This window comes from Papio anubis, chromosome 6 (assembly GCF_008728515.1).
Source record: "Papio anubis isolate 15944 chromosome 6, Panubis1.0, whole genome shotgun sequence".
NCBI classification, from domain to species: Eukaryota; Metazoa; Chordata; class Mammalia; order Primates; family Cercopithecidae; genus Papio; species Papio anubis.
The window spans coordinates 78,576,027-78,602,412 of record NC_044981.1 but is presented as its reverse complement, the minus strand read 5'-3'; the positions used below and the strand labels follow the sequence as shown (position 1 = coordinate 78,602,412).

At 38.4% G+C, this 26,386-nt stretch overlaps 1 protein-coding gene across 1 annotated transcript in view; it reads left to right on the top strand.

Annotated features, from left to right (window-relative positions):
* ME1 (malic enzyme 1) overlaps nucleotides 1–26,386 on the top strand; it is a 233,232-nt gene that overhangs the window by 11,330 nt on the left and 195,516 nt on the right. The window contains exon 2 of the mRNA XM_017958059.2: nucleotides 22,951–23,084. Within this exon, the coding sequence (XP_017813548.1) occupies nucleotides 22,951–23,084 (134 nt within the window). The remainder of the gene's footprint in view (nucleotides 1–22,950; nucleotides 23,085–26,386) is intronic.

The following is a 26,386-nucleotide window of genomic DNA, read 5'->3' as shown; positions in this document are numbered from 1 at the left end:
GTGGCTCATGCCTGTAATTCAAACACTTTGGGACGCTGAGGTGGGTGGATCACTTGAGGTCAGGAGTTCGAGGCCAGCCTGGCCAACAGGGTGAAATTCCGTCTCTAATAAAAATATAAAAATTAGCCGGGCATGGCAGTGGGAGCCTGTAGTCTCAGCTACTTGGGAGGCTGAGACAGAAGAATCGCTTGAACCCAGGAGGTGAAGGTTGCAGTGAACCAAGATCATACCACTGCACTCCAGCCTGGGTGACAGTGCAAGGCTCTATCTCAAAAGAAAAAAAAAAAAAATACCACCTACACATTCCAAGATGGCTGCTGGAAGAAATGAGAGAATTACAAGAAGGCTTACTTTTCAGTGGAGTCCCCTCTTTTAAAGTAGCCTTCCCCACATTTCACATGATACTTCCACTTAGGTCTCATTGTTCAGAACTCTGTCATATGGCCACATATAACTACAAGGGAGTCAGGAAATGTCTTTTATTTAATGCATTGCAACCCCAAATAATATTAGGATTCTGTTCCTGGGAAGGAAAAGGGAAATAGATGTTGTGGTAGGCAATTGGTAGTCTCTACCATAGTTAGAGCTGCCAGAAGCAAAAGCATTGAGATTTAATAAATGTAAATATTAAATATGAATGTAAGATTCTTGGAAATTGAGATGAATGGTTCTTAATATTTTAAAAGTAGTCATAGATTAATTTTATAAAAATAAGAAGATATAATAATATGAAAAGTATGTCTGCCACTTCTGTGTCTGGGCTAGCTGGTTCCCCTTCCTAGAGGCAACCACTGTTGCCAGTGACCAGTGTTTTCGTTATATACTACAGATATTGTATGAAGTATTTTTTAAAGTTAATTTTCATAAGTTAAAATGTTATTGATACAGGGCATGAATCAGATATACTCTTAATGTGGTAGATAGGAGATAATGTTATAAAGACAAATGTTTCAGGTGGGAGTATATATGTGAATTTTATAGAGACACCCAAAACAGATTAAGAATCATGATATCAGGTTGAGCCATCTATGATTTGCCTGGTAGTCTGAAACTAGTTCTAAAGCATTGTTATACTCACCACCTTTTTTTTTTTTTTTTTTTTTTTTAATCTGAGCTAGCCTTACTATGTGGATTCCTTAATATGGTGAGTGATAAACATGTGGGTTGACTATTGCTAAACTCACAACATTTTTATAAAATGGAATAACTAGTCAGGAAAGGTGCTGGGGCTTCCCATTACTCTTAGGATAATGTTTGAAACTTCTTACCTGGTTAACTAGGACTTGCCCACTCAGGTTCGTACCATCTTTCCAGTGCTCATCTTTTATCATTTTCTCATGGTTGGTGCAGTTTCCTTCCCTATGCTTTCCCTGAGAAGCCAAGCTTTTCTGCAATAGGCGTTATGTCCACGCTGTTTCTTCTCTGCCTATCCCCAACTTCTCACCTGGTCAACTGCTACTCTTTCTAGTCATCCTTCAGATTGCATTTTGACATTACTCCTCAGTGAACTATTCTTTTTTAACTGCCTAAATTAAGTTTTTCCTTTTCTTTTCCCTGTACTTATCACAATTGTTATAGTTATTTGTGTAGCTTTTCATATAATATCCTGTTAAGCTCTTTATATCATAAGCCTAATGAGACTATGGACCATACCTGACAAAACGCTGTTTCATTGGGGTAGTTCCTATATACATTGTAAACATTCACTCAACGATATCTGTGAGTGTGATGATTAATTTTATCTGTCAACTTACTTAAGCCATGGAGTGCACAGACATTTGTTCAAACATTACTCTTGTAACTCTTGTAGTGTCAGTGAGAGTGTTTCTGGATAAGATGAGCATTTGAATTGAGTAAAGCAGATTGCCCTTCCTAATGTGGGTGGGCCTCATCCAATCAGTTAAAGGACAAAAAAGCTGAGTAAGAGGGAACTTCTCCTGCCTGACTGTCCTGAAGCTGGGACATCAATTTTTTCCTGCCCTTGGACTCAAACTAAAATGTGGGCTCTTCCTGAGTCTTGAACCTCCTGGCTTTCAGACTGGATTTACACCATTACCATTGGCTCTCTTGGGTCTCTAGCTTGCTGGCAGCAGGTCTTTGGACTTGTCAGCCTCCATAATCATGTGAGCCAGTTACAATATTTCTCTCATAATAAATCTCTTCATATATATGAAGGTTCAGTTTCTTAGGAAAACTGACCAGTATAGCGAGCTTCACAACCCCCGTAAAGTAACCGTAAAAGGAGAGAAAAACATCTCCACAGTGGATCTGAAGCAAGAAAGCCATCTTGTGGTGTTTCTGGGAATATCATGTCTGAGGTATATATCCCTTAAGAAACTGAAGTATAGTCCTCTGCAACAGTTCTTAACATATTTTGTGCCAAAGGCACAAAAGTTGGAAATTTGATGAAGTCTGTGGACTCCTTAAAGCAATGATTTTAAATAAACAGTATACATAGCATTACAAAGGAAACCATTTGTAATTAAATATAGATATCAAAATATTAACAAATATATCTTACAAATGTGTATTGTAAGATATATTCCTCTTTATTGAAGACCTATGCAGCAAGATATATATTTAAATATGGGCAATTTAAAGTAAAGTTTTATTTTTTAAAGGGATCAATATCACAGTTGTCTACATGAGTAGCCTGTGTGCCTGTTCATGTTATTTTAAAAAGTTGGACCTGGTGCGGTGGCTCAAGCCTGTAATCCCAGCACTTTGGGAGGGCGAGGTGGGTGGATCATGAGGTCAAGAGATCGAGACTGTCCTGGCTAACATGGTGAAACCCCATCTCTACTAAAAATACAAAAATTAGCTGGGCATGGTGGCATGCGCCTGTAGTCCCAGCTACTTGGGAGGCTGAGGCAGGAGAACAGCTTGAACCTGGGTGGTGGAGGTTGCAGTGAGCTGAGATCACGCCACTTCACTCCAGCGTGGGCGACAAAGTGAGACTCCATCTCAAAAAAAAAAAAAAAACAAAAAAAAACCCCAAAAAACAAACAAAAAAAAAACAGTTACCTAGGCACAGTGGCTCATGCCTATAATCCCAGCACTTTAGGACGCCAAGGGAGGAAGATTGCTTGAGGACAGAGGACAGGAATTTGAGATCAATCAGGGCAACATAGTGAGACCCTGTCTCAAAAAAAAAAAAAAATTTCCAGATGTGGTGGCGTATGTGTATAGTCCCAGCTACTCAAGAAACTAAGACAAGAGGATTGCTTGAGCCCAGGAATTCGAGGCTGCAGTGAGCTATGATTATAATACCGCACTCTATCCTGGGCAACAGACTGTCTCTAAACAAAGCAAAACAAAACAAACCTTATTGCGGATCTAAAGCAGCAGAAATTTCAAAGTAATGAAGAACATGAATGTTATTTCCAGATACATGCCACAGATGTAACATGACATAAAAATAATTGTTATTTCTATTGAAAAGACAAAGAAACTGCTTTTTTTTTCTTTTTTTTTTTTTTTTTGAGACAGGTCTCACTCTGTCACCCAGCCTGGAGTGCAGTGGCATGATCTTGGCTCACTGCAGCTTTGACTTCCTGGGCAAAAGACATCCTACCACCTCCGCCTCCCAAGTAGCTGGGACTACAGGTGCATGCCACCACACCTAGCTAATTTTTTTCTTTCTTTTTTTTGTAGAGATGGGGATCTCACTATGTTGCCCAGGCTGGTCTCGAACTCCTGAGTTCACTCAATCCTCCCACCTTGGCCTCCCAAACTGTTGGGATTAGAGGCATGAGTCACAGTGCCTGGCCAGGAACTACTATTAATATGTCTCTTGTTTATTTCATTTAAAATGGAAGGAAATACTAAATCTCATAGAGTTTATGAAAAAGATGTCCAAGTTCAGGCCACATTAATTACTCATCTGTGCCTTAAGAATCTGTGATTGGGTCTGTGAACCTTAAGTTAAAAGCCTCTGATAGGGAGCTAAATTGGTTCTTCACCAAAAGCAATGACCTTGGTCTCTGAAAACTGATTCTTTTTTTTTTTTTTTTTTTTTTTTTGAGGATACTCACATGAATTTATTCCAAGATAATTTCCAATAAACTGAACATAGTAAAAGGATTTTCCCAGGGATGCCAATGCAAATAATGCAGCAACAGAATTTTAACAGTTTTTCTTCCTATTTTTCAAAATGATAGATCAATATTTCCAAATGATAGGTGTGTCTTTCTTTTTTTTTTTAAATTTATTTATTATTATTATACTTTAAGTTGTAGGGTACATGTGCCATAGCGTGCAGGTTTTGTTACATATGTATGCTGTGCCATGTTGGTGTGCTACACCCATCAACTCGTCATTTACATCAGGTGTAACTCCAATGCAATCCCTCACTCCCCCTCCCATGATGGGCCCGATTGTGTGATGTTCCTGTGCAGGAGTCAAGTGATCTCATTGTTCAGTTCCCACCTATGAGTGAGAACTTGTCGGTGTTTGGTTTTCAGTTCTTGTGATAGTTTGCTAAGAATGATGGTTTCCAGCTGCATCCATGTCCCTACAAAGGACACAAACTCATCCTTTTTATGGCTTATAGTATTCCATGGTGTATATGTGCCACATTTTTCTTAATCAATCTGTCAGTGATGGACATTTGGGTTGATTCAAGTCTTTGCTATTGTGAATAGTGCTGCGAAAATAAACATCATTATTGCATGTGTCTTTATAGCAGCATAATTTATAATCCTTTGAGAATTATATACCCAGTAATGGGATGGCTGGGTCATATGGTACATCTAGTTCTAGATCCTTGAGGAGATAAGCCATACTGTTTTCCATAATGGTTGAACTAGTTTACAATCCACCAACAGTGTAAAAGGTTCCTGTTTCTCCACATCCTCTCCAGCACCTGTTGTTTCCTGACTTTTAATGATTGCCATTCTAACTGGTTGTGAGATGGTATCTCATTTAATGGTTTTGATTTGCATTTCTCTGATGGCCAGTGATGACATTTTTTTTATGTGTCCTGTTGGCTGTATGAATGTCTTCTTTTTTGAGAAATGTCTGTTCATATCGCTGCCACTTTTGATGAGGGTTGTTTGTTTTCTTGTAGAATTTGTTTTGGCGGAGTTCTTTTAGGTTCTGGATATTAGCCCTTTGTGGATGGAGTAGATTGCAAAAATTTTCTCTCCCCATTCTGTAGGTTGCCTGTTCCTCTGATGGTAGTTTTCTTTTTTGCTGTGCAGAAGCTCTTTAGTTTAATGAAGTCCCATTTGTCAATTTTGGCTTTTGCTGCCGTTGCTTTTGGTGTTTTTAGACATGGAAGTCTTTGCCCATGCCTATGTCCTGAATAGGTACTACCTAGGTTTTCCTCTAGGATTTTTATGGTATTAGGTCTAACATTTAAGTCTCTAATCCATCTTGAATTAATTGCCATTATAAGGAGTAAGGAAGGATCAGTTCAGCTTTCTACTTATGGCTGTAATTTTCCAGCACCATTTATTAAATAGGAATCCTTTCCCCATTTCTTGTTTCTCTCAGGTTTGTCAAAGATCAGATGGCTGTAGATGTGGCGAGTATTATTTCTGGGGACTCTGTTCTGTTCCATTGGTCTATATCTGTTTTGGTACCAGTACCATGCTGTTTTGGTTACTTTTCTGTAGCCTTGTAGTAGGTTTGAAGTCAGGTAGCGTGATGCCTCCGGCATGTTCTTTGACTTAGGATTGTCTTGGAATGCAGGCTCTTTTGGTTCCATATGAACTTTAAAGCAGTTTTCAATTCTGTGAAGAAACTCATTGGTAACTTGATGGGATGGCATTGAATCTATAAATTACCTTGGGCAGTATGGCCATTTTCACGATATTGATTCTTCCTATCCATGAGCATGGTATGTTCTTCCATTTGTTTGTGTCCTCTTTTATTTCACTGAGCAGTGGTTTGTAGTTCTCATGAAGGGTCCTTTACATCCCTTGTAAGCTGGATTCCTAAGTATTTTTATTCTCTTTGAAGCAATTGTGAATGGAAGTTCATTCTTGGTTGGCTCTCTGTTTGTCATTACTGGTGTATAAGAATGCTTGTGATTTTGCACATTGATTTTTGTATCTGAAGGACTTTGCTGGGGATTGCTTATCAGCTTAAGGAGATTTTGGGCTGAGACATTGGGGTTTTCTAAATGTACAAACATGTCATCTGCAAACAGGGACAATTTGACTTCTTCTTTTCTAACTGAATACCCTTGATTTCTTTCTCTTGCCCTACATTTACCTAGCCAGAACTTCCAACACTATGTTGAATAGGAGTGGTGAGGGCATCCCTGTCTTGTGCCGGTTTCGAGGAATTTTTTTCCAGTTTTTGCCCATTTGGTATGATATTGGCTGTGGGTTTGTCATAAATAGCTCTTATTATTTTGAGTCACGTTCCATCAATGCGAATTTATTGAGAGTTTTGCCCATATGAAGGGCTGTTGAATTTTGTCAAAAGCCTTTTCTGCATCTATTAGAGATAATCATGTGGTTCTTGTCTTTAGTTCTGTTTATATGCTGGATTATGTTTATTGATTTGCGAATGTTGAACCAGCCTTGCATCAGGGATGAAGCCCACTTGATCATGGTGGATAAGCTTTTGATGTGTTGCTGAATCCGGTTTGCCAGTATTTTATTGAGGATTTTTGCGTCGATGTTCATCAGGGATATTGGTCTAAAATTCTCTCTTTTTCTATTGTGTCTCTGCCAGGCTTTGGTATCAGGATGATGTTGGCCTCATAAAATGAGTTAGGGAGGGATTCCCTCTTTCTATTGATTGGTATAGTTTCAGAGGGATGGTGCCAGCTCACTCCTTGTACCTCTGGTAGGAATTCAGCTGTGAATCCATCTGGTCCTGGACTTTTTTTGGTTGGTAGGCTATTAATTGTGCCTCAATTTCAGAGCCTGCTATTGGTCTATTCAGGGATTCAACTTCTTCCTGGTTTAGTCTTGGAAGAGTGTAAGTGTCCAGGAAATTATCCATTTCTTCTAAGATTTTCCAGTTTATTTAGTAGAGGTGTTTATAGTATTCTCTGATGGTAGTTTGTATTTCTGTGGGTCGGTGGTGATATCCCCTTTATCATTTTTAATTGCATCGATTTGATTCTTCTCTCTTTTCTTCTTTATTAGTCTTGCTAGCGGTCTGTCAATTTTGTTGATCTTTTCATAAAACCAACTCCTGGATTCATTGATTTTTTGGAGGGTTTTTGTGTCTCTATCTCCTTCAGTTCTGGTCTGATTGAAAGCTGATTCTTAAACTCAGAAGCTTTCACCATACTGGAATGTGAAGAATAAAAGTCAGTATTCACTTAGCATGTGCATATTAGTGACTTTATTTTAAAACTTAATAACATAAACATTTATATGACACTTTATAATTTACATAGGATGCAAAAACACCTGGTCTCATTTTTTCTTCCCAACAACCCAGTGAAACACACATAACATGTACTACATGTTCAATAAATAGTTGATTAGCCTTATTTAGCAGATGCAATAATTGAGGCAAATCTCCATTTAACCCTTAATACCTTAAATATTTGCTCAATATCAAGTGTTAAGTCATATCTACTTGTGACTCAAACTTGACAGATGGTATGCCCTTTAGTCTTATGTTGCTATTCAGTCATATTTGTTGGTGAAGTGTGCATCTAAATTTCTAGTGTATGGATTATCACAATCTATTAAATACCAAAAGTGTACTGAATAGCTACCTACAACAAATAGTTGTCTGTCCTAAACTGTCACTAGTGTCAAGATTGAGAAACCTGGTCAAGATGAAAGTACTTTAAAAAATCCCCATAAACTCTGGCACTTATGCTGATATGTAGATACATATTTTGGTTAAACTAAAGTTGATCTTGAATGCCTGGTTTAAAGTCAATGAAAAAACTTGTTAATAGTGGATTAGTTTAATTAAATGATTTCCTAACGTATGTGTGGAAAGCTTAATTATTATTTGGGAGATTTTAAAATCATGAGCACTCTTTGTACTATTGCATAAATAAATATTTGTTTGAAATTGGAATTCGATGACTTGGTTATTCAAAATAGAACTACACATAACTGAACCACAGAGTACTGAAAATTTGTTTCACATTAATATATTTATGCATCCATTTGTTTATTTAAAATGTATTAAGGCCCTGCTCCATCCCAACATTGTACTAATGCTGTCATACAAATGTGAATAGTATATTGCCTGTCTTCTAGACTTGGGTAAAACAGCAGGTAAGCAGAAACAATGAAGTATGGGAAATTCTATGATAGAATTATCCCTTGAAGGAGATCATTATTCAGGGATAGGCAAGGGACACAGGAAGAAACAGACATTTGCAACTTCATGTGTAAATTAATTGGTAATTAAATGTGTTGGAATTGCTGTCTAATGCTCATAGTCTGCAGATTCTTCTATTAGCTTGAAGAGTTAAGAAATCAAGACACAATAGAGGATTATTTTATAATTCTGATCTTTCTGGTTCACTATATGAGTAATCACTATACACACTGTCATAGGCATAGAGGATTTTGTCACATATGTAAGATTTTTAAAAATAGTGTAAAGGTACGTATGATAACTAGGAACTCTACTGGCAACCAGTGGTTTTTTGGATTATTCATACATGTTTCAATTGAAGATCTTAAATTTTGATTTTTCATCATTTGTGTACGTTGCTAGTTTCAGTTATTTACTGAAAAGTCTCAATCTGCTTATTTAACAGATACTTTTCTCTCCTGATTTAGTGACTATGAAATTTGCCTTACAACTTCTTGTGATAAAATAGCACTCCATCTTGCTGAAAAGCTTTTGAAACTTTTCAAATGATTTCAGTGATTTCAAGAAATATATTTGGGAAAATTTAGTGTTGATGTTGATGGTTAACAATTTTTCAGCCTTAGAAAGAATCTATAATAATCAGTAATAAGACTTTTAAGTGAAAAATACTTAAACCTCTCATCCAATGTTTTAAAAATCCATTTGCTCTCAGGTACAGGTGTTCTTTCCTTTTTTTAAAAAAAATGTAAGCAAACATGTCACTTAAATCACAAAATTGTAACACTTGCTTATGTCCTATATTCATACCTCAATGAAATAATTTGAGGGTACTGTAAAGTGATATTTTGCTGTAAATTTTAGGGTATCAAAGGCCAAGACTTAGCTGAATGTATTTTAGATATATTGTTAAATCATTACCAGGTTAAAATTACTTTATATCACACATGAGTAAAAATTAATTACTATGAAATGAAACCAAATGATCTTTTTTGTAAAGAAGCTGTGTTTAATACATTGTTGGTCTTAAATAATTGGTTTTCTGTCCTTTAAAGAAGACTAATAGTGAAGAATTAGTTTGTATAGTAAAATGCATTCAGAGTAATTATTTTTATATGATTATTTTCTGATATAAACTTTACCCTATAAATACATATGTCATCTGGCTGATTTTTTGGGGGTAAAATGACGAATTATTTTTATATCATTATTTTCTGATATAAACTTTACCTTATAAATACATATGTCATCTGGCTGAATTTTTGGGGGGAAAATGAGGTTGGATACCATCAGGAAAATTATTTTTTTAGTTTAGTTTTTTCTTTTTTTCAAGACGGGGTCTAGCTCTGTCATCCAGGCTGGAGTGCAATGGTGTGATCTCAGCTCATTGCAACCTCAGCCTCCCAGGATCAAACGATCTTCCAACCTCAGCCTCTTTTTCTTTTTTTTTATTATACTTTAAGTTCTAGGGTACATGTGCACAACGTGCAGGTTTGTTACATATGTATACATGTGCCATGTTGGTGTGCTGCACCCATTAACTCGTCACTTACATTAGGTATAACTCCCAGTGCAATCCCTCCCCCATCCCCGCTCCCCGTGATAGGCCCCGGTGTGTGATGTTCCCCTTCCGAGTCCAAGTGATCTCATTGTTCAGTTCCCACCTATGAGTGAGAACATGCGGTGTTTGGTTTTCTGTTCTTGTGATAGTTTGCTGAGAATGATGGTTTCCAGCTGCATCCATGTCCCCACAATGGACACGAACTCATCCTTTTTTATGACTGCATAGTATTCCATGGTGTATATGTGCCACATTTTCTTAATCCAGTCTGTCAGTGATGGACATTTGGGTTGATTCCAAGTCTTTGCTATTGTGAATAGTGCTGCAATAAACATACGTGTACATGTGTCTTTATAGCAGCATGACTTATAATCCTTTGGGTATATCCCCAGTAATGGGATGGCTGGGTCAAATGGTATTTCTAGTTCTAGATCCTTGAGGAATCGCCACACTGTTTTCCACAATGGTTGAACTAGTTTACAGTCCCACCAACAGCGTAAAAGTGTTCCTGTTTCTCCACATCCTCTCCAGCACCTATTGTTTCCTGACTTTTTAATGATTGCCATTCTAACTGGTGTGAGATGGTATCTCATTGTGGTTTTGATTTGCATTTCTCTGATGGCCAGTGATGATGAGTATTTTTTATGTGTCTGTTGGCTGTATAAATGTCTTCTTTTGAAAAGTGTCTGTTCATGTCCTTTGCCCACTTTTTGATGGGGTTGTTTTTTTTCATGTAAATTTGTTTGAGTTCTTTGTAGGTTCTGGATATTAGCTCTTTGTCAGATGAGTAGATTGCAAAAATTTTCTCCCATTCTGTAGGTTGCCTGTTCACTCTGATGGTAGTTTCTTTTGCTGTGCAGAAGCTCTTTAGTTAAATTAGATCCCATTTGTCAATTTTGGCTTTTGTTGCCTTTGTTTTTGGTGTTTTAGACATGAAGTCCTTGCCCATGCCTATGTCCAGAATAGTATTACCTAGGTTTTCTTCTAGGGTTTCTATGGTTTTAGGTCTAACATTTAAGTCTCTAATCCATCTTGAATTAATTTTCGTATAAAGAGTAAGGAAAGGATCCAGTTTCAGCTTTCTACTTATGGCTAGCCAGTTTTCCCAGCACCATTTATTAAATAGGGAATCCTTTCCCCATTTCTTGTTTTTGTCAGGTTTGTCAAAGCTCAGATGGCTGTAGATGTGTGGTATTATTTCTGAGGGCTCTGTTCTGTTCCATTGGCCTGTATCTCTGTTTTGGTACCAGTACTATGCTGTTTTGGTTACTGTAGCCTTGTGGTATAGTTTGAAGTCAGGTAGCATGATGCCACCAGCTTTGTTCTTTTGGCTTAGGATTGTCTTGACAATGTGGGCTCTTTTTTGGTTTCATATGAACTTTGAAGCAGTTTTTTCCAATTCTGTGAAGAAAGTCATTGTTAACTTAATGGGGATGGCATTGAATCTATAAATTACCTTGGGTAGTAAGGCCATTTTCACAATATTGCTTCTTTCTATCCATGAGCATAGTATGTTCTTCCGTTTGTTTGTGTCCTCTTTTATTTCACTGAGCAGTGGTTTGTAGTTCTCCTTGAAGAGGTCCTTCACATCCCTTGTTAGTTGGATTCCTAAGTATTTTATTCTCTTTGAAGCAATTGTGAATGGGAGTTCATTCATGATTTGGTTCTCTGTCTGTTATTGGTGTATAAGAATGCTTGTGATTTTTGCACATTGATTTTGTATCCTGAGACTTTGCTGAAGTTTCTTATCAGCTTAAGGAGATTTTGGGCTGAGACGATGGGGTTTTCTAAATATACAATCATGTCATCTGCAAAGAGGGATGGTATGACTTCCTCTTTTCCTAATTGAGTACCCTATATTTCTTTCTCTTGACTGATTGCCCTAGCCAGAACTTCTAACACTATGTTGAATAGGAGTGGTGAGAGAGGGCATCCCTGTCTTGTGCCAGTTTTCAAAGAGAATGCTTCCAGTTTTTGCCCGTTCAGTATGATAATGGCTGTGCATTTGTCATAAATAGCTCGTATTATTTTGAGATACGTTCCATCAATACCGAATTTATTGAGAGTTTTTAGCATGAAGGGCTGTTGAATTTTGTCAAAGGCCTTTTCTGCATCTATTGAGATAATCATGTGGTTTTTGTCTTTGGTTCTGTTTATATGCTGGATTATGTTTATTGATTTGCGTATGTTGAACCAGCCTTGCATCCCAGGAATGAAGCCCACTTGATCATGGTGGATAAGCTTTTTGATGTGCTGCTGGATTCGGTTTGCCAGTATTTTATTGAGGATTTTTGCAGCGATGTTCATCAGGGATATTGGTCTAAAATTCTCTTTTTTTGTTGTGTCTCTGCCAGGCTTTGGTATCAGGATGATGTTGGCCTCATAAAATGAGTTAGGGAGGATTCTTTTTCTATTGATTGGAATAGTTTCAGAAGTAATGGTATCAGCTCCTCCTTGTACCTCTGGTAGAATTCAGCTGTGAATCCATCTGGTCCTGGACTTTTTTTGGTTGGTAGGTTATTAATTATTGCCTCAATTTCAGAGCCTGCTATTGATCTAGTCAGGGATTCAACTTCTTCCTGGTTTAGTCTTGGGAGAGTGTAAGTGTCCAGGAATTTATCCATTTCATCTAGGTTTTCTAGTTTATTTGCGTAGAGGTGTTTATAGTATTCTCTGATGGTAGTTTGTATTTCTGTGGGGTCGGTGGTGATATCCCCTTTATCATTTTTAATTGCGTCGATTTGATTCTTCTCTCTTTTCTTCTTTATTAGTCTTGCTAGTGGTCTGTCAATTTTGTTGATCTTTTCAAAAAACCAACTCCTGGATTCATTGATTTTTTGGAGGGATTTTTGTGTCTCTATCTCCTTCAGTTCTGCTCTGATCTTAGTTATTTCTTGCCTTCTGCTAGCTTTGGAATGTGTTTGCTCTTGCTTCTCTAGTTCTTTTAATTGCGATGTTAGAGTGTCAATTTTTGATCTTTCCTGCTTTCTCTTGTGGGCATTTAGTGCTATAAATTTCCCTCTACACACTGCTTTAAATGTGTCCCAGAGATTCTGGTATGTTGTATCTTTGTTCTCATTGGTTTCAAAGAACATCTTTATTTCTGCCTTCATTTCGTTATGTACCCAGTAGTCATTCAGGAGCAGGTTGTTCAGTTTCCATGTAGTTGAGCGGTTTTGATTGAGTTTCTTAGTCCTGAGTTCTAGTTTGATTGCACTGTGGTCTGAGAGACAGTTTGTTATAATTTCTGTTCTTGTACATTTGCTGAGGAGTGCTTTACTTCCAATTATATGGTCAATTTTGGAGTAAGTACGATGTGGTGCTGAGAAGAATGTATATTCTGTTGATTTGGGGTGGAGAGTTCTATAGATGTCTATTAGGTCTGCTTGCTGCAGAGATGAGTTCAGTTCCTGGATATCCTTGTTAACTTTCTGTCTTGTTGATCTGTCTAATGTTGACAGTGGAGTGTTGAAGTCTCCCATTATTATTGTATGGGAGTCTAAGTCTCTTTGTAAGTCTCTAAGGACTTGCTTTATGAATCTGGGTGCTCCTGTATTGGGTGCATATATATTTAGGATAGTTAGCTCTTCCTGTTGAATTGATCCCTTGACCATTATGTAATGGCCTTCTTTGTCTCTTTTGATCTTTGATGGTTTAAAGTCTGTTTTATCAGAGACTAGGATTGCAACCCCTGCTTTTTTTTGTTCTCCATTTGCTTGGTAAATCTTCCTCCATCCCTTTATTTTGAGCCTATGTATGTCTCTGCGTGTGAGATGGGTCTCCTGAATACAGCAGACTGATGGGTCTTGACTCTTTATCCAGTTTGCCAGTCTGTGTCTTTTAATTTGAGCATTTAGTCCATTTACATTTAAGGTTAAGATTGTTATGTGTGAACTTGATCCTGCCATTATGATATTAACTGGTTATTTTGCTCGTTAGTTGATGCAGTTTCTTCCTAGCCTCGATGGTCTTTACATTTTGGCATGTTTTTGCCATGGCTGGTACCGGTTGTTCCTTTCCATGTTGAGTGCTTCCTTCAGGGTCTCTTGTAAGGCAGGCCTAGTGGTGACAAAATCTCTAAGCATTTGCTTATCTGTAAAGGATTTTATTTCTCCTTCACTTATGAAACTTAGTTTAGCTGGATATGAAATTCTGGGTTTAAAATTCTTTTCTTTAAGAATGTTGAATATTGGCCCCCACTCTCTTCTGGCTTGTAGAGTTTCTGCCGAGAGATCTGCTGTGAGTCTGATGGGCTTCCCTTTGTGGGTAACCCGAATTTTCTCTCTGGCTGCCCTTAAGATTTTTTCCTTCATTTCAACTTTGGTGAATCTGGCAATTATGTGTCTTGGAGTTGCTCTTCTCGAGGAGTATCTTTGTGGCGTTCTCTGTATTTCCTGGATTTGAATGTTGGCCTGCCCTACTAGGTTGGGGAAGTTCTCCTGGATGATATCCTGAAGAGTGTTTTCCAACTTGGTTCCATTTTCCCCCTCACTTTCAGGCACCCCAATCAGACGTAGATTTGGTCTTTTTACATAATCCCATACTTCTTGCAGGCTTTGTTCATTTCTTTTTCTTCTTTTTTCTTTTGGTTTCTCTTCTCGCTTCATTTCATTCATTTGATCCTCAATCGCTGATACTCTTTCTTCCAGTTGATCGAGTCGGTTACTGAAGCTTGTGCATTTGTCACGTATTTCTCGTGTCATGGTTTTCATCTCTTTCATTTCGTTTATGACCTTCTCTGCATTAATTAGTCTAGCCGTCAATTCTTCCACTTTTTTTTCAAGATTTTTAGTTTCTTTGCGCTGGGTACGTAATTCCTCCTTTAGCTCTGAGAAATTTGATGGACTGAAGCCTTCTTCTCTCATCTCGTCAAAGTCATTCTCCGTCCAGCTTTGATCCGTTGCTGGCGATGAGCTGCGCTCCTTTGCCGGGGGAGATGTGCTCTTATTTTTTGAATTTCCAGCTTTTCTGCCCTGCTTTTTCCCCATCTTTGTGGTTTTATCTGCCTCTGGTCTTTGATGATGGTGATGTACTGATGGGGTTTTGGTGTAGGTGTCCTTCCTGTTTGATAGTTTTCCTTCTAACAGTCAGGACCCTCAGCTGTAGGTCTGTTGGAGATTGCTTGAGGTCCACACCAGACCCTGTTTGCCTGGGTATCAGCAGCAGAGGCTGCAGAAGATAGAATATTTCTGAATAGCGAGTGTACCTGTCTGATTCTTGCTTTGGAAGCTTCCTCTCAGGGGTGTACTCCACCCTGTGAGGTGTGGGGTGTCAGACTGCCCCTAGTGGGGGATGTCTCCCAGTTAGGCTACTCAGGGGTCAGGGACCCACTTGAGCAGGCAGTCTGTCCGTTCTCAGATCTCAACCTCCGTGTTGGGAGATCCACTGCTCTCTTCAAAGCTGTCAGACAGAGTCGTTTGCGTCTGCAGAGGCTTCTGCTGCGTTTATTTTTTACTGTGCCCTGTCCCCAGAGGTGGAGTCTACAGAGACAGGCAGGTTTCCTTGAGCTGCTGTGAGCTCCACCCAGTTCGAGCTTCCCAGCAGCTTTGTTTACCTACTTAAGCCTCAGCAATGGCGGGCGCCCCTCCCCCAGCCTCGCTGCTGCCTTGCCGGTAGATCACAGACTGCTGTGCTAGCAATGAGGGAGGCTCCGTGGGCGTGGGACCCTCCCGGCCAGGTGTGGGATATGATCTCCTGGTGTGCCTGTTTGCTTAAAGCGCAGTATTGGGGTGGGAGTTACCCGATTTTCCAGGTGTTGTGTGTCTCAGTTCCCCTGGCTAGGAAAAGGGATTCCCTTCCCCCTTGCACTTCCCAGGTGAGGCAATGCCTCGCCCTGCTTCAGCTCTCGCTGGTGGGGCTGCAGCAGCTGACCAGCACCGATCGTCCGGCACTCCCCAGTGAGATGAACCCAGTACCTCAGTTGAAAATGCCGAAATCACGGGTCTTCTGTGTCGCTCGCGCTGGGAGTTGGAGACTGGAGCTGTTCCTATTCGGCCATCTTGCTCCGCCCCCCGATAGTTTTCCTTCTAACAGTCAGGTCCCTCAGCTGTAGGTGTGTTGGAGTTTACTTGAGGTTCACTCCAGACCCTGTTTGCCCGGTTATCAGCAGCAGAGGCTGCAGAAGATAGAATATTGCTGAACAGCAAGTGTTGCTGTCTGATTCTTGCTCTGGAAACTTTGCCTCAGAGGTGTACCCAGCCGTGCGAGGTGTGGGGTGTCAGTCTGCACCTAGTGGGGGATGTCTCCCAGTTAGGCTACTCAGGGATCAGGGACCCACTTGAGCAGGCAGTCTGTCCGTTCTCAGATCTCAGCCTCCATGCTGGGAGAACCACTGCTCTCTTCAAAGCTGTCAGACAAGGACATTTACATTTGCAGAGGTTTCTGCTGCTTTTTGTTTAACTATGCCCTGTCCCCAGCTGTGGTGGGCTCCACCCAGTTAAAACTTCCCTGTGGCTTTGTTTACCTACTTAAGCCTCAGCAATGGTGGATGCCCCTCCCCCAGCCTCGCTGCCACCTTGCAGTTAGATCTCAGACTGCTGTGCTAGCAATGAGGGAGGCTCTGTGGGTGTGGGACCCTCTGGGCCAGGCATGGGATATAATCTCCTGGTGTGCTGTTTGCTAAGACCCTTAGAAAAGCACAGTATTAGGGTGGGAGTTACCCGATTTTTCAGGTGTTGTATGTCTCAGTTTCCCTTGGCTAGGAAAAGGAATTCCCTTCCCCCTTGCACTTCCCAGGTGAGGCGATGCCTCACCCTGCTTCAGCTCTTGCTGGTTGGGCTGCACCCACTGACCAGCACTGACTGTCCAACATGCCCCAGTGAGATGAACCCAGTACCTCAGTTGCAAATGCAGAAATCACCCGCCTTCTGTGTCGCTCATGCCGGGAGCTGGAGGCTGGAGCTGTTCCTATTCGGCCATCTTGGGAGCCTCCCTCTACCTCAGCCTCTTGAGTAGCTGGGACCACAGGCATACACCACCACACCTGGCTAATTTATTTTTATTTTTTGTGGAGGTAGTATCTTCCTGTGTGGCCCAGGCTGGACTTGTCCTCCTGGGCTCAAGCCATCATTCTGCTTTACCCTCCCAGCGTGCTGGGATTACAGGTGTGTGGCATCATGCCCAGTCAATTCTAGAAATTGTTATCTATATTGTCAATTAGAATTTAAAAATAAACATTTCCAAAGAACAATTTTTGGCCCTATAGAAACCTTGGAGGAAAGAACCCTTCAAGAATGTATTCAGGACAAATTAGTATCGCTTCTCTTAATGTAGATGTAAAATATGCACATAAACTATGTTAATAAATTGAAAATATGACCCTTAAAACAAGCTCAACTTTATGTCTATTTCAGAATAATAAATAATAAAAATATAAAGGATACTTTTCCTGTACTCTTTATATATAAATAATTTATCTCCCAAATTAGCATTAAAATTAATTCTAAAACTCTTTTGATATGAAGAAATAATTTTAAGATAGATCTATATTGTTTACAAAGTCACATTAATAAAATATCTATAATTCATTTGAAATAAAAAATTAAGAAAAATTTTCATAAAGGATTTAAAGACAATCGTATTAGATAAAGAATATTTTAGGTTGGATGTGTGAGCCGCTGTGTCTGGCCTAAAATATTCTTTGTTTAATTTGATTGTGTAGTAATCCTAGGACTTTGGGAGGCCAAGGCAGGCAGATTGCTTGAGCTCAGGAGTTCGAGACTAGTCTGGAGCAACATGGTGAAACCCAGTCTCTACCAAAAAATACAAAAACAATTAGCTGAGCATGGTGGTATGTGCCTATTGTCTTAGCTACTTGGGCGACTGAGCAGGAGGACCACTTGAGCCTGGGTGGTGGAATATGAAATATATCAATAACTTGCTAAACAAATTTTTTGTCATTGTAATTATATTTCTTTTTAAGTAAAGAGAATATTAGTTACTGAATTGACTCTATAGAGCCTAATAAAATTCAGTTTAATGAAATTTACTTTTTGATGTACAGTTCTATTAGTTTTGACAAATATACAATGTTGTGTCACCAGCACCACAATAAGAAATGGTTCTATCACTGAAAAACATTTTCTTTTTGCCTCCTCTTTGAAGTCAAACCCTTTTTTCCACTCCCAGTCCCTGGCAACTACTGATCTTTTTCTACCCATATAATTTTGCTTTTTCAGAATGTCATATAAATGGAATCATACAGTATGTACCCTTTTGAGTCTGGCTTCTTTCACTTAACATAATGCATTTAAGATTCATCTATATTTTGTGTATCAATAGTTTGTTTCTTTTACTGTTGGGTAATATTTCAGTGTATGGATATACCTTAATGTTATCCATTTACCAGTTAAAGGACTTTTGTTGCTTCAAATTATTTGCAATTATTACTTTCCATTTGCTTCTCTACCATTTTTAACCTTCCTTATTCACTTTTCTGCTTTGTGTTCTCTGAAATGTATAATTAATTAATCATTAGTTAATCCAACACATTTTTGTTTATTGCCTACGAAGTGCCACACAGGTATTATTCTAGACACTAGGAATTACACTAGTTAAACAGAACACACAAACCATCTCTGCCATAATATAATCATAGCCTCAAACATTTAAATTATAAGTTCTGTTACCATAATGAATTTTCATACATGTTTAGATTAACTGTCTTAAAGATCTTTGTGAATAAGATAAAGATTTCCTTTTTTTTTTTTTGCAATTCAACTTGATTTAGTAATTTATCAGGGAAAAAAGAAAGTCGTTCATTGGAAATATTAAGGATCGTTAGTGCAGAATACATACTATATTTGTTCTGTTTTTATGAAAATAGTTTCTGATAAATTACTCAGGACTAAGTTTCTTTCTCAGTTATGCTTGCTCCCTGCAAATATCATTTCTAATATAAGTGCTTTGTCATGTCAGGAATTTTCTTTTCATTTCTGCTTGATAGTCTCAGTTTTCTCAAGAAGATATACATAAGTTAATTAGCACAGTCCAGATGAACAGTTGTCCTGTTTGCTGCCCTCAGCAGTGAAACAACGTACCATTCTGCTGTCTAGGGATCTAGTCCAAAGGTTTTATAAGGAATAGGGACAGGAAAGAAAAGACAAAAAGGAGAAAAACCAGGGACAAACTTAGCATATATGAGGATGCCTTTAGAGAATTAGATGTACAGGTGGTCTGGAAACCTAATATATATATATTAGGGGTGTGTGTGTGTGTGTGTGTATATATATATGGTGTATATATATATTGGGTATATATATATTAGGTATACACACACACACACACATATATAGATGTCTAATGTTTTCAACTACATGAAAGACTTGGTAGAAATCAAATGAAAGTTAGAACTTGCATGTCTAATTTGGGTTAATTATTCTTTGTTGGATAGGCCCTGCAGGATAATGCTAAGGTAAAAATTCTTCGAAATATTTTACTTCAAACTTTAGACATAACTGACCTGCCTATAAAAATAGATCTCTAATGAATATGTCTCTGTTAGTATGAAAAATAGAAACTGTGGCTTAAATGAAATAATACAATATCCATTTTAAAATTTTCAGGGGTTTTAAGATTTAAGTTTACTTATTTGTTGATGTTCTTTTAACTTATAAAGGGTAGTGATAGAATGTCTATCACCAATCATAGGACTAGTTTTTTTTTTTTTTTTTTTTTTTTTTTTTGAGAAAGAGTCTTGTTCTGTCATCCAGGCTGGAGTGCAGTGCTGCTATCTCAGCTCACTGCAATCTCTGCCTCGCAGGTTTAAGCAATTCTTCTGCCTCAGCCTCCCAAGTAGTTGGGGCTACAAGTGCATGCCACCATGCCCAGCTAATTTTTGTAATTTTAGTAGAGATGGGGTTTCACCATATTGGCCAGGCTGGTCTCAAACTCCCACCTGTCCTGGCCTCCCAAAGTGCTGGGATTACAGGTGTGAGCTACCGTGCCTGGCCCATAGGACTGTTTTTCTCCCCAATCTTAGGACTTTAACTTGGCCCAGTTCCCTAAATTTCTAAGCCCTAGGTTTTGTTGCTGTTGTTTTTAAAAGAATTGAATTAGCACTTTAGTATGTCTTAGAAAATTTGGCTAACAGTGTTTGGGAGTTTGTAGTTACTAAACATCAAAGAATATAAAAAGATTTCCAGATGGCATTATTATTTACATGGCATAAGATATGGAGAATCGTTAGATTTAGGAATCAGTTTCAGAACAGACCATTGGAAAATTTATGTGAAAAGACCGGCTAACTATAGCAATAAATGTTAAGTGCCATTATTCAGGGAATGAAAGAGCATATGTTAGTACTTCTCACAAGACTTATCAAAATGTTATATTTTGATTGTTATGTTTTTTGGCAGATTTTCAAGGCATAACACTCAGAAGTTTACTGCTTCTTCACATATATTTGTATATTTTTGAGACTTTAGCCAGCTTTTCTTCCCCCTTTTCATTTTCTAGTTAGATAAAAATCTGTTGAATTTTCTCTTCTTTCTTTTTCAAATATATTACTGTCCATAATTTTGTCTCTTTCCAAGGAGTTATTTCATGACGTTTTGACTTAAATGTCTTCCCAGTTATATCTTTAACAAGTGAAGTTTGTCTTCCATTTTATAAATTACTTTTTCATATAAATATCTCTTGTTGCTTTGAATTTTGAAAGTAATTTGATCAGAATGAATGTGCTAATCAGGTTTTTGAGCAGCAATGTAATAGATTTAAAAAATTTTAATGTCTCAAAATTTGAATATTTGACATTTTCTATGAATTCTGAATTTTCTAATAATACATTCTAATGAATTATAAATATTCTATTGACTATGTTAAAATTTTATGTGCAACAAATTACTGAGTTCTAATTTTGTCAGGCACTGTTGTAAGCACTAGGGAGAAAGCAGTGAAGAAAACAAAATTCTGTGGCCCTGTGGAGTTTTCATTCTGTTGTGGGGACGCGAACCACAAGTAAAAAAGTAAATGGCAAGCAAAGAGTTTAGGCAATACCACAAATGTCTCCTGGTGCCAGATGGAACTGCTGGGCAAAGGACTGACAGATTGTACTGTCTGCCATTTAGGTCCAAGAGAGGGTGATTGGTCCAGACACAGTTGAACAAGCTGGATTATCTTCTTGGAAAGGGACCATTCTGCTCCTGTCCACACATATTGAAACTTCAGAGGATGCCCAACTGTAACAGTGGGGGCGTTTGCAGCTATGAGAATGGCTGCTAATGAAAAATACCTTGCAAGTAGACACCAGCTGTGGTGATAGCACTTAGAGACCTTATGAGAATTCAAGATTGTACACTGCTTCTTGTGCTGAAGATTCTGGAGCTATTGGTCCCAGCCAACTCTTGCAGTTATTTCAGAGAGCTCTATCATGGCGTCATTCAGTGGACCAATTTGTCTCTCTTCAGTCTGGCCCTCAACCCAGGAGGCTAATTAAACACAAACCTTTCCATCAGTGACATGAATTAATGGGTATATCTGTATGAAAAATTAGAAGAAAGAGAGGAATTGTTCATTCATTGACCTCTTTCACAAACTTCCTGGGGTTGGACATGTTTATTCCTAAACAATCAAAGTTTGTCATCTCCCTGTGGGATGAACCAAATTGTCTCTCCTTTCTCCTAAGCAATACATTTTGTAAGTACTCGAGTCACTATTCTGTCATTGCAAGAAGCTTTCAGGGACAGAGGAATCATTGTAGAATCACTCAGTGCAAAGTTAGTGAACACATTCTTACCCATCCAGGTTGATTAAAGATAGCAGTAGTCACAATGAGCAAAACCAACTATGTTAGTCCATTCAGGCTGCCTTAATGGAATACCATGTACTGGGTGGCTTATAAGCAAAATAAATTTATTTCTCCCAGCTCTGGAGGCTGGGAAGTTCAACATCAAGGTACTGCAAATTTGGTGTCTGGTGAGGGGTCTGCTTCCTGATTTGTAGACAGCGGTCTTCTTTCTGTGTCCTCACATGGCAGAAGGGATGAAAAGCTCTCTGAGGTTCCTTTTATAAGGGTAATAATCCTATTCTTGAGGGGTCTGCTCTAATCACCTCCCAAAGACCCTTCTCCCTAAAGCCATCGCCTTGGGGGTAAGGATTTCAATGTGAATTTTGGGGGACACAAATGTTCAGACCATAACACCAACTATCATATCATATTGGTGTACTTATACTGGACTCAGAGGAACAGCAGTCACAGTCTACATAAAGAAGTCTCTTGGGCTTCAGTGTCTCCAACTGAAGGCCTCTCCAGAGGGACTTCTTATCCTAATCTACCAGATCACTTTCTTAATGACTACGGTAGCTGCTCTGATATTACTTTGTCTTGTATTATATGCCAGCACATATCTTAGGTCCATTATGGTTTATGCATCAACGCATAACTTCTATTTAGTTTTCATGTTTTTGAGCTTCATAGTTTGTTATTATCATTTGTTTTATACAATCAATGTTCATGTAAACAGATAACATAGGTATAATAATAGGGTCGTTATGGATATACTGAGGCTTTAGAGAGGAGGAAGCATTTGAAGTAAGGCATGAAGGGCAGAGAAACAGGGAAGAATATCTTGACCATGTGCCATGGAAGAATAAAAGGGTGTGGTATGTATGGGCAATGGTGAGAAGTTTTGTATGCCTAGGAGTGCATAAGAATCAAAGGCTACAACTTGGGAGAGGAGTGTTGAAACAGGTAACTCAGAATCATATAAGGCATTTCCTGAGCTATTTTAAAGGTGAAATCACAGGAGGTCACAGGTGTCTTATTCACATTCATAATTTTAAAATCTCTTCTAATAATAATCTCTTCTCTTTTTATTTTTATATTTACTGATGTTAGTCTTAATGATTATATCTTCTTTCATTTTTGTGTCTTTAAGTAGTTTCCTTCCATTCATCATCTGATTTTATCCTAATGATATCTGAGTGGCACAGCTCTGAAACATTATGGTATTCTAATTTCTACAGAGAGGGAAACTGAGATATGGAGAGCTTACATGGTTTACTCACAGCCACATGGCCATGTTTCCAGTGATGCAGACTTCTGATTTTTAATTGCATATACTTGTCGAGTTTTATATGTATTCTTTTTGTCTACTTTCCTCTCAAATGCTATTGTGTGTGTGTGTTTTTTTCCTCTATAGGACTTGGCCTTTACCCTGGAAGAGAGACAGCAATTGAACATTCATGGATTGTTGCCACCTTCCTTCATCAGTCAGGAGATCCAGGTTCTTAGAGTGGTAAAAAATTTTGAGCGTCTGAACTCTGACTTTGACAGGTAACACATTGCTGAAGGTGGTTTTTATATTTCTCTTATACAGTTGCCTAGTTTATTTTTTATTGGGTGAGAAAATGAAAACATTTAATGATTTGGAAAGGGTAGCCAACTTTGAGGACAATTTGCCTGTAAACAATGATGTTTTTTAAAAATTTACTCTCTCTAGGAACATTTGAATGAAATAAAAATTTGCTTTGTAAACTGTATGCTCAGACAGACCATGTTTATCATATGATACTGTAAAAGTAAATGATTGGGAAATGCCATCCTAAATGGAACAAAACAGATTAGAGTGACTTTTAGTCAAACTTTACGTATATTGTAGGTGAAAGCACACTTTTCCAGCCTCCAGTCTTTGTTCCAACACGTTTGCAAGTTTAGGTCACTTACTTTGTGTAGTGTATTCAGTTTCTGTATTTGCACAAAGATAAAGATAGTATTTTTCCCTACCTTTGGGATTAGATAACCTTAGATTGAAATTCTGGCTCTATGTCACTAGCAGTAGATCCTTGAGCAAACCACTACATGCCCTGCCATGGTGACTGTAACTGCTTTGCTGTCTGTTTTTGACTCCACTCTTTCTTACTAAGGTACTAAGCCTTTGTAGACCTTAGTTTTTTTCATCAATGGATTAGAGAGAACAATAGCTATTTGAAAACATTGTTGTGAGGGTTAAAAGAGGTAGCCAACTCAATGTCAAATAAGTATTGGTATTAACCAGGGTTCTCCGAAGAAACAGAGCTGATAGGATGTGTGTGTGTGTGTGTGTGTGTGTGTGTGTGTGTGTGTGTGTGTAAATGAAAATATAAATACAAATGGATAGAGAGAGAGAGAAAGAAGGAGAGGGAGAAGACTTGTTCAATCCAAAATTTTCAGGTAGGTTGTCAGGCCAAAGACTGAAGGAAGAGTTGCAGTTGAGTCCAAAGGCAGTGTGCTGGCAAAATTTATTTTTGCTGGACAGAAGGTCTGTCTGTGTTATTAAGGCCTTCAGCCGTTTGGAAGAGGCCCACCCACATTTTGGAGGGTAATCTGATTTATTTAAGTCCACCAATTTAGATGTTACTCTCATCCAAAAACACCTGTGCAGAAACATCCAGAATAGTGTTTGACCAAATGTTGATACACCATGTTTGTTATGGACCGAATGCTTGTGTCCCCTTGCAAATTCATATGTTGAAATCTAATCCCCAGTGTGATGTTATTTGGAGGTGAGGACTTTGGGCGATGATTAGGTCATAAAAATGGCACCTTCATGAAATGGAATTAGTACTCTAAAAAGAAGAGGCCAGAGTACCAACCAAAAAAGCCAAGGATCAGATGGATTCATAGCTGAATTCTACCAGAAATATAAACAGGAGCTGGTACCGTTCATTCTGAAACTGATCAAAACAATCGAAAAGGAGGGACTCCTCCCTAACTCATTTTATGAAGCCAGCATCATCCTGATACCAAAACTGGGAAGAGACACAACAAAAAAGAAAACTTCAGGCCAATATCCCTGATGAACATCTATGTGAAAATCCTCAATAAAATACTTGCAAACCGAAACCAGCAGCACATCAAGAAACTTATCTACCAAAATCAAGTTGGCTTCATCCGTGGGATGCAAGGCTGGTTCAACATATGCAAGTCAGTAAACGTAATCTGTCACATGAACAGAACCAATGACAAAACTCACATGATTATTTCAATAGATGCAGAAAAGGCCTTTGATAAAATTAAACATCCCTTCATGTTAAAAACTCTCCATAAACTAGGTACTGATGGAACATATCTCAAAGTAATAAGAGCTGTTTATGACAGACCCACAGCCAATATCATACTGAGTGGGCAAAAGCTGGAAGCACTCCCTTTGAAAACCACTATAAGACAAGGATGCCCTCTCCACCACTCCTGTTCAACATAGTATTGGAAATTCTGGCCAGGACAATCAGGCAAGAGAAAGAAATAAAGTGTATTCAAATAGGAAGAGAGGAAGTCAAATAGTCTCTTTTTGCAGATGACATGATTTTATACTTAGAAAACCCTATCCTCTCAGCCCAAAAACTCCTTGAACTGATAAGCAACTTCAGCAAAGTCTCAGGATACCAAATCAATGTGCAAAAATCACAAGCATTACACCAACAATAGACAAGCAGAGAGCCAAATCATGAATGAACTTCCATTCACAATTGCTACAAAGAGAATAAAATACCCAGGAATACAGCTAACAAGGGATGTGAAGGACCTCTTTAAGGAGAACTACAAACCACTGCTCAAGGAAATGAGAGAACACAAACAAATGGAAGAACATTCCATGCTCATGGATAGGAAGAATCAATGTTGTGAAAATGGCCATACTGCCCAAAGTAATTTATAGATTCAGTGCTATACCCATCAAGCTACCATTGACTTTCTACACAGAATTAGAAAAAACTAGTTCAAATTTTATATGGAACCAAAAAAGAGCCCACATAGCCAAGAAAATTGTAAGCAAACAGAACAAAGCTGGAAGCATCATGCTACCTGACTTCAAACTATACTACAAGGCAACAGTAAGCAAAACAACATGGTACTGGTACCAAAACAGATATATAGACCAATGGAACAGAACAGAGCCCTCAGAAATAACACCATATATCTACAGCCATCTGATCTTTGACAAACCTGACAAAAACAAGAAATGGGGAAAGGATTCCCTATTTAATAAATGGTGTTGGGAAAACTGGCTAGTCATATGCAGAAAACTGAAACTGGACCGCTTCCTTACACATTATACAAAAATTAACTCAAGATGAATTAACGACTTAAATGTAAGACCTAAAACCATAAAAACCTTGGAGGAAAACCTAGGCAATACCATTCAGGACATAGGCATGGGCAAGGACTTCATGATTAAAACACCAAAAGCAATAGCAACAAAAGTCAAAATTCACAAATGAGATCTAATTAAACCAAAGAGCTTAGAGCTTCTGCACAGCAAAAGAAACTGTCATTGGAGTGAACAGGCACTCTACAGAATGGGAGAAAATTTTTGCAATCTATCAATCTGACAAAAGGCTAACATCCAGAATCTACAAAGAACTTAAACAAATTTACAAGAAAAAAACAACTCCATCAACAAGTGGGCAAAGGATATGAACAGATACTTCTCAAAAGAGGACATTTATGCTGCCAATAAACACATGAGAAAAAAACCCTCATCATCACTGGTCATTAGAGAAATGCAAATCAAAGCCACAATGGGATACCATCTCATGCCAGTTAGAATGGCGATCATTAAAAAGTCAGGAAACAACAGATGCTGGAGAGGATGTGGAGAA